Raw genomic sequence first — 12,684 nt, 5'->3', positions numbered from 1 at the left:
CAGGGATTGGCAACACGACCAGTCTTACCTAACTTTTAAATAAATTATTTACAAGGAGTGCCTAATAAAATCTTGAAGTCATCAGTTGACACTGAACACTCTAGGATAATGAAATGCCAATTGTGGGAAGATACGTCTCTTAAACTCCAACCACACTGGCCTTCTTTAAAAGCTCTTGAACTTGAATGCTCCTTCCTGATACTGGGCACCTGCATTTGCTATTCCTTCTGTGTAGAATGCTCCTTCCTTCCCTCTTCACTAGTTACCTCAGCTCAACAGTCATGTCCTTAGGAGAATCTTCCATCTTTCCCTGACCAGATCAAATCACCCTATTAGAGGTTCTCATTCACTGCAGTGAATTCCTCTTCTTCATAGCACTGGTCACAGCTGGGATTTTCTATTAGTATGGTCATTTGATGGATGTCTTTCTCCCTCACTAGATCACACTCTCAAAAGAGAGTATTTTTGGTTCTGTTCTTCACCATGTTCATATCCTTGGCAGAGAGTTGATGCTCAATAAACATTTGTTAAATATCTACAAAGGCTGTGCGAGGGAGGAGAAAAGTGGCCAATGAGTTTCATTTGGGGGAAATGTCAAGCAATTCTAATAAGCTGGAAAGCCCCTGAGCTCTCCATCACATCCTTGAAAAAGGATCTTAGGAGTCAGGGATAGAAGTCACTTTCTGGTGACAGTGGAAGAGCAGGCACCAAATGAGGTCACCATTTGGCATAGCAAGTATGACAAGCTAAGAAGAGAGGAGGTAGGAATATGAGTAAAAAGTTCAGAGTTCCAGTAACAATCCTGGGGTAAGGCTCACAGTTACGATCTGATGTGAAAGTTACCAACATACTGAGAATCCCATGGCTGGCACAACCTGAAGAAACAGGACTATACGAAAATAACAAATGACAATTTGTAGCTGTCTTTGCAGCAAGCAGATCAAGAAACAGTAGACCTACCTCTTGGAGCAGAAGGAATGATGTTATCAGATGGGAAAGGGAAAACAGAGCTCCTAAATTTGGCTTTTATCCTTATATAAAAAGATTTTTCCCACTAGAGTGAGAGAATAAATATAACTATGGAACTGAATTCCAATATAGGTGAGGTAACAGTAAGAGTCCAAAATTCCAGGCTCAAATAAAAGACATTTGGGGACTCTGAAAGTCTGCTGATAAGAAATACTTAGGAGCAAGAAAGGTCCCAAGAGATGGGAATCAGACAGCTGTTATCACAGGTTTCAAGAGGGGAAGAGTAGATATCAAAGAGCAATGCCTCAAGGATGTGATATTCATCACTGACCCAACACACAAATTGATCTGGAGACTGATGACTAGTGAATTCTTAGACACGGAAGCAATTCTCACAGAGGCAACCTTACCACGGGCTCTCCGAGCAAAGCTACGCTCATCTAACTCCAGATCACACAGCTATCTGGAGTCAGAAAGGCACCTGATGGTCCCTTATGATATCCTTGAGAAACAAGAGTCAGATGATACTAGAGAATGGTATATTCATGCGGATCTAAGAGTTGTGTTCAGAAACTAGCTTAACAGATCTTATCCTAGAGGGATATTGCTAATCTTCCCAAATTCTGAATTTTAAAAAAAGTCATATTAGGTAGAGATTGTTCTCTCAATTCGAAGAGGAATCAAAGGTAATTTTCTTTAAAAGTTACTGTGCTACATAAGTATATGAATATAAGTCAGCCTCTGTGGGCCAGCTCCACACCTGGAAAATGGGAAAGCAAATGATCATAGTACGCAATTGGAGCTTCAGGACTAAATATTGCTTATCACACACCCCCAAACCCAGCATGCCAAGAACTGCATACGGCACAAAGTGGTCAGATGCATGAGTTGAAAAGAACATGTTGAAATGTGCTGTGTGTTCAAGTGTAACATGGTAAGGAAGATTCAAAATTTAAACTATGCTCTTCTATAAATTCTTCCTCACTCAATATATTTTAGATACATGCCACAATTCGTCAAAAACAGCAAATTCAATGTGTGCTGGCTGGCTTTAGGAGTTTGGGGTTGAAATGTCAATGACGGTTGAATTCCCCTTTAAAACAGCTTATGAAACGATAGAAAATGGGGCCTGCAATGCTGGCAGGCAGGTAAATGGGATGCAGCCCGCTTTGTTTCCCTAACTTTTCTGTAGGGCTTGACTCTGGAAAAGAGTCAATGCCCATGTAAATTATTCATGAGCACTATCTGGGCTCCCAATCAGCCAACAAACCCAGGATAAAAGAATGAATAGTCTTTTTTCCTGTAGCAAAGTGACTCATTGACTGCTAACATTCCAGCCCTCTCTTCCTGGTCTCTGGGCCAAGGCAGGCTCCAGACCTTCCAACCAAAGGCAAAGGGGCAAACGTTTCTCTTGCTGCATCTCCAGGGAACTTATGTTCCTCCATGAAATGCAAGTGAACACATCTGAGAATTGGGGTCAGAACACAAGCGGGAAAGCACAAAAATGTAACTGGCTTATCTCTTCTCACATAAGGCAGAGTTGGTTATGAGAGAGAAGAAAATAACATCAGAGGGAGCCTACAGTACTACCTTCTACAGTCCTGCTGGACAATGGCTTGTGCATGGTACCATCTTTGCTACTCGCTGGAAAATAAACACCTCCCCTGAAAAAAACTCCCAAACAAACAAACATCAACAACTCTGTTTGGACAGGTCAGAGGCACCATCCAGGAAGGTCACTCTAGCCCTGACAAAGGACGTCCCAGAAAGCATATGATAAATGAGGCTGTCTGGCGCTCCCAAGTTTCCCTCAAGTGCCTCCAGATCAAATGCACACCCTTGGTGCCCAAATGTGCCCTTTACTGCGTGTGAATTCCAAGGACTTGGCTTTCAAAGGCTTATCCTTAAGACTCTGCTCTCAGGCCAGTAACTTGAACGGAATTAAATTATCCTGTGAAATAAATCCACAGGATAAAAATAGCATTTGAATACATCCTAATTAAATGTGTTCCCTTCAGTTAACCAAATCAGTTAGAGCCTGCACGTGGGATTTAAGTCGAAGAGGAAATTAAAAAAAATTCTCAGAATTGAAACACAGATACCAAGAATTGAAATAAAACTTCTCAAGATGTGAGCTGATACTGAAACGACATCAGGTTACAGTGTCCCTCTTCCGTATTTCAAGACAAATGAAACAAGCAGACGCAGAGGCAGTCACATCCTGCACGGGAAGTCAAGCTTGTTTCCCAGCATCAGCGTACCGTGGTGCTTCACGGAAGGCTGAGTATTCAAGAAAACGAATGTAGACCTCACTGCTTTGCCCCACTGCTATGGTCTGAATGTTTGTGACATCCCAAAATTCCTACGTTGAAATTCATCCCCCAACGATGATGGTGTTAGGAGGTGGACCTTTGAGAGGTGCTTAGGTCATGAGCGTGGAAGCCTCATGAATTGAATCACTGCCCTTACAAAAGAGGCTCCAGAGAGCTCCCTAGCTCCTTCTGCCATGTGCAGACATGGGGAAAAGACGGCCATCGCCAGACACTGAATTTGCTGGCGCCTGGTTCTCAGACTTCCAGTCTCCAGAACTATGAGGAAGACATTTCTGTTGTTTATAAGTGATCCAGTCTGTGGTGTTTTGTTATAAAGCCCCAATGGACTAAGACACCCACTCTGTCTCATTTTCATGAATTAAAGTCGCCCTATCACCGGAAGAGGAAGAAGAAGCCTACTCTTTAGTGGTACTCAAGTCTGCAAGTCTCTCCTGAGGAGACAGTGTAGGCCAGTGGTTAACCACATAGTTTGAATGTTGGCTTCACTATCAGTTAGTAGTCTGGTTCCTAAGCCTTTCTAAGACTCAGTTATTCATCTAAATAACACGAATAATATTACTGTTACATCATAATAGTTAGGAGGAATACGGGAGAAATGCAGGGAAAGTGCTGGGCCTGTAACAGTCTGGCTCTTGTTGCCATTGTTAATTGTTATTTTGATTTAGAGCAGAAGTCTCTGTAAGTAGGGAAGTGATTATTCTTCAAAATTAAATGTGGGGAAGGCTCTCCCTGGGGCAAACAGAGCAGAGATGGATGGATAAGTCACAGGGAGGAGAAAAAAGGCGGAGCTCACTGCCCAGAGTCTGAGCCTATCACGAGCACGGACCTCCCTCCCCTATCAGAGACAGTACTGGCACCACCGCCAATCATGCGCCAGGCAGGATGCGGAGACAGGAGACACTCCATGCAGGAGTCCAGGAGAACTGGAGAGCCTGGCCAGGGAAGCTCAAAGCACAGGCCATCTACAGCAACGTGTGGCAGCTCCAGACTCAGGAATGAGCAGAGCGGAGCTTCCTGCCGACCTTCCAGTGGATGACTCCCGCTGCCGGGTGTCCAGCCTGGCTCCCCGCTCTGTGCCCCTTCTCCACTGCACAGCTGGGGCCGTGACAAAAGGGCTACATCTCATCGAGGTTTCAGGGATCTGCATTGAGAACTAACTAGAAGACACTTCTGTATGGTGCCTGTGACCCACTTTTGTTCCCCCTTCTTTCTGGCATCCTCGACCAGTCCTGCTGCGTCCTTCACCAGTCTCACTCCCCTCTTCCCATTTTGACTCCCAAGGTATTTAAGAAGATTGTTTTTAAAGCCCTTTTACACTTTAATAATGATGTCATGAGCTCACAAAAGGAACAGCATTTAGCAAGGCTAATACATAGCAAATTTCCATCAGGAAATTGTTTACTTCGACATTCATGCTGCTAATATAAAAGGAAGAATTTTTTTAAAGGAAGGCAACAATCGCAACTTACGAGGAAAAACAGTATATGTGGCAGCTAAGCTATAATGTGATTTAAAGAGGAGGAAGATATTGACAACAGGGAAAAAAGGGAAAATTTAAGAATAAACACTGTCTAACACTCACTATTACATTTTCAATCTTACTCAACCTGTGTCTGACTAAAGTTTCACCTGAGAGCCCTTGAGCTCTGAGATTTCAAGCTCACTTAAACTCCAGCATATTCTGATCAAAAGATTATGTGTCATGAAATGGCATGAAATAATATTTGGGAGGGGCTACAAATGCTAGAAGTCATCAAGCAGGACACTGCTCATCGACAGTTTACCTCTTAGCTCCCTGACTGGTGATCCGCCACCCATCCGACCCTGAGTCTTATTACAGCGATGTAGGCCAACAGCTATCCACACTCTCAGTTTAGCATGCATTCCTAAAATGGAATGGAGCACTCCCAATGTTAAAACAGACAAAAGAGAACAACGATGTGTTCAGCACCTTGCAGGGTTTGGCCATAACAGGCCCCCCGATTTCATGTACAGTCTCTTCCGAGCCTGTCAAGCCTACTTTATGAATACCACACAGGGGCAAGTTGTGGTTTGCAGACAATGTTAATCACTATGTTATTCACTTATTCTAAGAGACACTCAAACTTTTGTGAATTTAATTCCAAAAAGATTTCAGATGATTACCACAACAAATGGAAGGATGGATTAAGCCCCGAGAATGGGCAGGGGATGAATGATAACAGGGGTGACCAGTAGCCCAAACTCACCTATAGATGATTCCTTTCTCATGCAGGAACATAAGTGCCGAAATGATTTCTGCAGCATAGAAACGAGCTCGTGCTTCATCAAAACGACGAGACTTCTGAATGTGAAACATCAAGTCGCCCCCATTCACAAACTCCATCACAAAAAACAGACGATCCTGGATACAAACACAAGAGAGGATCCAACGTGGTGTAGCAATCAGCCTAGAGTTCAGTCAGCATCATATTACCTTGGACTGTGGCGTGGTGAGGAGCGACTGTCAACGGAAGTACTCAAGGAGACGTCCTGATAGGGGGTCTGGGCAAAGCAGGGTGGGTCGGGTAGGGTGGAATGAGATCCCTGGAATGGAGCGGGGGAATAACAACTGGATCTCCCTTAAGTAACTGCACACAGCCTTGAATTTCTGAAGTAAACAAAAGTAGAGACAGTACCAGAAGGCTTTGGTTTTAGTTCTAGCTCTGCACCATGTAATCTTGAGCTTAACTTTTGGGGACGTACAACATTAGTAATAATGAGGATGATGATGCTATCCCTACCTAAATCATAAAGTTTTATAAATTGGAAGAAAGCCACATAAATCAAAAGGTACAGGCCTTTCGCCTGGAACATGCAGGGTTAATCACAGAAAGTAAGGGACAGCCGACAGGTCCCCACACCTGGGCAGAGAGCATCACAGAAGGAGAACACTTTAGACAAGTCAGCCAAACAGCAGTCTAACGCCAGTCTCCGAGTAGCCTCAGTGTTAGAAACACCATTCAGCCCAGCAGAAGACTCCTGAGTCAGGACTGGGAACGAAAAGACAAGAGAGATGCCATCTCCGCCCGGAAGGAATGCCAATCCAGCAGGTTGAAATAGGTTCTTAAAAAAGCTACTGAGGGGCTGGCCCCGTGGCCAAGTGGTTAGGTTCGCGAGCTCCGCTGCAGGCGGCCCAGTGTTTCGTTGGTTCAGATCCTGGGCGTGGACATGGCACTGCTCATCAAGCCACGCTGGGGTGGTGTCCCACACGCCACAACTAGAGGGACACACAACTAAGAATATACAACTATGTACCGGGGGGCGTTGGGGAGAAAAAGGAAAAATAAAATCTTTAAAAAAAAAAAAAAAAGCTACTGATGTACCAAGCTACCATGTACTAAGTACTGCACAAGCAGTGTGAATAAAGCGCTGTGGAAATTAGGACTGCTTAATGAAAGAAATGCTTGAGTCTCAATTAAAAAGTGAAGTCTCTGAGATTGACAGTGCAAAACACTTTGTTTCAGGAACCTCTAAGATCAGTGGATTTCCTCCCTTCCTCCCACTAACATCTATTAAGTCCTTGGTTAGCCAGGTGCTAAAATAGGTACTGGGGACCTAACAGTGAGTGGAACAGGCATAAAACAGTCACAGCCTCTACTCAAATAGAGTATGGTCTGGGACATACACATGACTTTAAAAAAATAAGAAGTCTTATAAACAAGCAAATTTACAAATTCTGGTAAATCCTGGGATGGAAAAGTGGAGGAAGCAATGACATCTGGTCATCTGCTTGGGGTTCTAGGGAGGTTTCTCTGAGCAAGTGATGTGTGAGCCAGGACCTGCAGGATGAGTGTGGTCAGGGCTGGTAATCATCCTTTTGGGGGTAGCAGGTCATTTTGTAAGGAAACTGATATTTTACCAATTCACAAAGGATGTGTCTACACAGAACCCATCTTTGTTTGTGGTTTTAAGTGCCAGCAGCTTTGTTCAGTGTTGCCACGCATTCAGGGCTGACTGGCAGACAGCGACTGTGCATATTTTGTTTACCTCTGATTCATCTCTAGTGCAATAAGGCCCATCCTATCAGAAGGCAGTACAACTTATAGCCTCCTATTCCCGATTTTAAGTAAAACTTTAATTAAAAGGAAAAAAAAATCCCCTGGATCTATGAAACGTCTCTCTGTACTAAGGAGAAGAATTTAACAGTGAAGATGGAATGGCAACATTCAGACACACACAAACCAAACAACAATAACAAAACAACTATTCAGCCTCACCAATATAAGCGAACAGAAAACTAAACACAGTAAGCCGTCTGACTATGCTAGCAGCCTTTATTTGAGTGTGACAGACAAGCGGAGGGGCAGAGTTGGGTGGATAAGCTTCAGCGAGCAACAGTGTTCCGAGTACTTTATATGGGTAGGACTCCAGTGGAACGAACAGGTTGGCAGTGGGGTCGGGGGAGGAGTGTGCAATGGAGACACATCAAAGAGCTGCATCGAACAGGAAGTTGTTATGCTGATCCTGTGTTCCTCTGGAGGGGTAGCCAAGGGGGGGCCCTAAGGAAGACTCGGGTGGTAAGCCACCCCGAACCCAGCCCTATTTTTGTTAATGGGCCTGTTCCCCTTCCTCATGGCTGTGACTGGCAGTCCAGAAATCCCAACAGCTTGAAAGACCTGATCACTGGAACTGGTTCAGCAGGTAAGTGGCTCTTCCTTCGGCTGCTGGAAGTCAGCGCACTTGGCAAGTGTCTAAGGCAGTCGGCATCAAAAAGATGAGGGCATTTGAAGGGAAGCTTCACCTGTTTCTAGTTCTCCCCAAAATCATTCTCATACCTCCCATCTGGACTAAATCCCAGATCTGGGGGGTGAAAACATTGCCTTCTAGTCCTGCCCATTGTCCTCTTTCTGGGCCCCACCCCCAGCCCTGGAGGCAGATTCTCAGATAATGCAGAGGCACCTGTGAGGCACAGCCAGGAGGTCAAAAGCTTCAGAACTGCAAAAATATGAGTTTTTCACTCAGAGTCTCATTTAACCTGTGTCTGCCACCACCTAGAACAGTGGGTACCACTCCCTCCCTTGGGCTACGTGCAACTCTGGAAGCAAGCAGGAAGGGGAAACAAGCCAGCAGAGATACAGTGACGATTTAACAAAAAGCAATGGCCCATCCTACCAAAGACCTAAAATAATGTCACAGGGTAGAAAAATAAAAACGTTTATCAGCTGGCAAAATGTTTTTGCTGTGCGGAGACCCTCTGCTTACACACACCTCTCCTCATCCTATTTTTAAAATGTTGGCTGCAGAAGCAGTTGAAATTTGGCAGCAATTTCTCCAAGATTTCTTTTGCAGAGAAGGAGATAAATGACAAAAATCTCCAGCTTTAAGCAAAGATCCACTCATCATTGGGTGGTGGTGGGAGCGAGGGTGAGTGAGGTGAGTGACGCGCTATCATCAGCAATAAATTTTCATTATGCATGTCCTCAGGTGAGGCTTCTAGAAAGTGTGCCATAAACAGAAATGTCTGCTGCTGCTGCTGGCTGTGATGATGAAGATATTTTCAGTTAAAAAAAAGAAAATCATAAATGTGAATGTGCAGAATGATTTCAGTTATAGCCAAAGATGCAGACATGCACAGAAAGGACGAAAAAAATACCTATACAGTGACAAGTCAGCTTTCAGTTGTGGGCTCTGGGAGGGCATTTATTTCTTTATACTTTTCGGTTGCTCTGATGAGTATTACTTTTATAATTAGAAACAAGCCAAAGTCACATATTTTTCTAATTTTCATCTGCAAGATGAAAGATGGGACATTGGAAAGGCACAGTTTTGAGACTGTCTTAGAGGGCAACTGCTCAGGCAGTGGGAGTAGGGAAGCAGCTATAGAAAGAGGGACATTCACAGCCCTTGCTGCCCATTATTAAGGGCCACTAGTAACCACCTTCTCCCTTAGTGGTCATTCGATGCCTGGAGTAACCAGGCCATCAGGCTTGTTGGAATGACATCCAAAATGAGACTCAGTCAGCTCTGGGTTAGGTGAAGCCCTGGGGCTGGGTTCCAGGATGCAAGCTCTCCTGGTGCTTCCTACTGAGGCTTTCAGGGATGCTTCCTTTAAGGTTCTTAAGAAGGAAAGTTTACCGAAAACACCATGCCAGGCCTTGGGTAGGGACCAAGCGTCATAAAACGAATAAGGCCCCACATCTGCTCTCAGGAAGCCCACAGACATGTACAGAGAGCATATCCCCCCGGTGTGCTAAGTACAGTGGAGGGGTCACAGAGCAGGGGCAGCTGAGAAGACTGGGGGCTGGGGTGGGATTTGGGGGAAGCTTCTAAGGGGAGCTGATGCCCCAGCCTTGAAGGGTGCAGAAGCACGAGTCAGGCTGGAGTGGGGATGGGGGGCCAGGTATCAAGGTGAATGAACAGCTGAAGTGTCAGCTGTGGGGCAGGGTGTAGCGACTGCAAAGCGAGGCCAATCCCAAGTGCTGAGGCCGCTGAGTGTGCGGCGTCGTTGTACCACATACTGCTACTTTCAAAAACAAGTGTCGGTAGACAAAGCGAAAGCCTGGTTAGGGTGCTTCCTTTCACCCCATCCCGAGGTCACCCACTGAGAACTGTGGGGCCTGAGTCCTATTAATACACAGGATCACTCACCTATTGGTCTCTGCCATAATTACAGGCCCAGAGTCTGGGCTCAAACAGGTGGCAGTTATGGGGCTTGGCTTGAAACAGACTCCAGTAAGTGTTGGCACCTACCACCTATAATAAAATAACATCAGCTACAAAAACAAATCACTCCAGCTAAATTTTACTCCCAGGAATGAATTCCATCAACCTGAAAGAAACCTTCTACCTTTAGCAAACGCCCTTTACAAAGCAGAGACGTGCATTTGAAGTTCTGGAAGGAGGCAGAAGATGACCTCCGCCTACGACGCCACTCTCAGTCGGTGCTGTTTAAGAGCTGGTCTCCCTGTGTCCTTGACAAACACCAACTCATGCTTCCCAAACTCACTGCTGTGCAACTAGAGGAAGCACCTGCTGAGATCCCCGCCTTTAGGGAGGCACCGCACAATGGGCTAAGGTCGCCGTGAGTCACTTCTGGGGCAGGGAAGAGGCAGTGATGACAAAAACGACCCTTCATGTATTGAAACCTGTGTAGATAGCCATGCCAGTTTTTCTAAAGTCCAATTTCCTAGAAACTGAGCCTGGACACCCGCACAGCTTCCTGAGGCCTCTGGCTCCTCTAAGGCAGATCCTTCCAGACCTGCATGGCAGGAAGCCTAGGGTCCCGGAGGAGGTTGAGCCCCAGTTCTAAAGCCAAGTGGTCCGGACCTTTACCCCTTGTACCTCTTTTGTCTCTGATTCAACCAACCACAAATGCAGGTCACTAACAAGGAGTGAAGAACACCTGAGGGAATAAAAGTAACCCAGAAATCCCTTTGTCCCACAGTGTGAGTTACAGGAGGCTGAGAAGCTGGGCCCGATTAATAATAGAATTCCTGCTGTCACCTTCCCGGCTCCCTTAACCTCCTGTGGCCTGGGCCAAGTCTGGCCTGGCTACTGTCGGCCCAGGGCTGTTACTTCCCCAGGCCAAAAGGGATAAAAATACCCCTGAACTGATAGCGGCTGTCAGTAAAAGCAGTGTGCATTCCTTAAAGCCCCTCATAGGATTGTTCTCTAGGAGGTAAAGCTGCACGAAGAAAAGTTAGAGACAAAACACCTGGGTTGATGAAAATGATGCACCAAGATGGTAGCTGTGCCAAGATGACATTGCCTAAGGGGGGTGACTGTAGAATAAGCACAGATCCCTTAGGGTCTCTGGGGTGGACACCTTTGGAGGTGTCTGCTCAGCTCATGGATCCCTTTCTCAGACACTTGCCCTGGCATGGTCACATGGGTAAACGCTGGACATTCTGCACAAGGCTAGTGGACCAGGCTGGGCCATTGTCTCTTTCCCAGAAACCCGGAACTGACATAAAGAGGTTTTAAGTTAGGCTGTGCTGTGTGCAGGAACTGAGGAAACATGAATTAGGGAATTGAGGCTGCCTCTGTAGTGTGAATATGTGAAATGTCTTGGTATAACAGAGCGGCAAAAGCCTGGATGGAAGCACAGATGGACAGACAGACAGATGAGGGAGAAAAATGAAGCAGAAACATAGACTGAGGAAGAGACAAGATATCAGGGAGCACAAAGGAGCTGAGAAGGAGACTACACGGGTTACTCTTGTCTTTGCAGTTTCAGATCCCCGGAGGGTCCTGGCCAATTTCTGCCCTTGGGTTCCATGCGACACCACCTGTATCTCTGAACCCTTATTTTCACTTCTCCTTTTTTTGCACGGTTGTTTTCTGTCATTTGCTACTAGTGGACTTTTAAATGAAACACACCATTTTTTAAGGGGCAGGTGGTTTCCCGATTTGTCAATCTGGGTAATAACACCTACAACTACAGCGACCGTGTGAGCATTAAACCAGAAGCAAAGTCACTTGTGCAGCATCAGGCCCAGAAAAGAATTTCAACAAACAGAACCTATTGTTCTTAGTACATCACATCTTACTATAGCTGACCCCAGGAGACCTTGTGCCCAGTGCCCACATCCCTGGTGTTACCAAGAGGAAGTACAGGGCGGTGGTGAGACTGTGAGTTCTGGAGGCAGGATGCCTGAGATGCAAAAACAGCTCACTGTGCTGTATTTATTTTCTCTTTCTCAAAACTCTCAGTTGAAAAATGGGGATAATAAGACAACTAAACTCACAGCTGTGTGAGGATTAAATGATTTAAGCTAAGAATTTCCAACAGCGCCTGGCACACAGTGAGTGTTCAATAAATGTTAGCAACTATGATTCCTATTATTATCCACATCATCATCACCACCTCCACTGCCACTTCAGCTGCCGTGACCGTCTGCTCCTGGGGCTCTGGCCCCTGGGGGAGCTGCAGCATACTGGGCAGCCAGCTGCCTGCCCTGGATGCCGAGATGGTGCCTTGCTCACACAGCTCAGACTGGCAATTGAACAGGAATGAAATGGCAGCCAAAACAGCAGCTGCGACAGCTCCTTGACCCTAGGTACGGGAGGAATCTAGAGGGTTCAAGGAGTCAGGAGGGCTCCTAGGCCAGCTGCCGGCCTAGGCATTTCTTGATATCACAGGGTCATGACCTTGACCTGGTAAGGAGCATTTTCGTTCTGGGAAGTGATTACCAAGCAAGGGTTACAAAACTGAATTTGATACCCAAAACACACTAACCAAAGTTTCAGTTCCAGTTAGTTTTCTAATTTTCTAATATCAGATGATAATTTGTATTCTCTATTTCAAGAGCTTTATAATCATAATCATTACTGTTATTGCAAAACAAATATGCTCCCCTATGGACTGCAGACCTGTTCCAGCGAGACTTTGTAGCAGCTCTTCTCCTCTTCTACAAAGCTG

The 12,684-nt window shown here is 45.6% G+C and overlaps 1 protein-coding gene across 1 annotated transcript in view; it reads right to left on the bottom strand.

The window, feature by feature from the left end:
* PRKCH (protein kinase C eta) overlaps window positions 1-12,684 on the bottom strand; it is a 212,454-nt gene that overhangs the window by 56,602 nt on the left and 143,168 nt on the right. Inside the window, exon 10 of the mRNA XM_014868498.3 lies at window positions 5,531-5,685. Within this exon, the coding sequence (XP_014723984.3) occupies window positions 5,531-5,685 (155 nt within the window). The remainder of the gene's footprint in view (window positions 1-5,530; window positions 5,686-12,684) is intronic.

The sequence above is a fragment of the Equus asinus genome, chromosome 7 (assembly GCF_041296235.1).
Source record: "Equus asinus isolate D_3611 breed Donkey chromosome 7, EquAss-T2T_v2, whole genome shotgun sequence".
NCBI classification, from domain to species: Eukaryota; Metazoa; Chordata; class Mammalia; order Perissodactyla; family Equidae; genus Equus; species Equus asinus.
The sequence above is the reverse complement of the archived record's forward strand: the minus strand, read 5'-3'. Positions and strand labels throughout refer to the sequence as shown.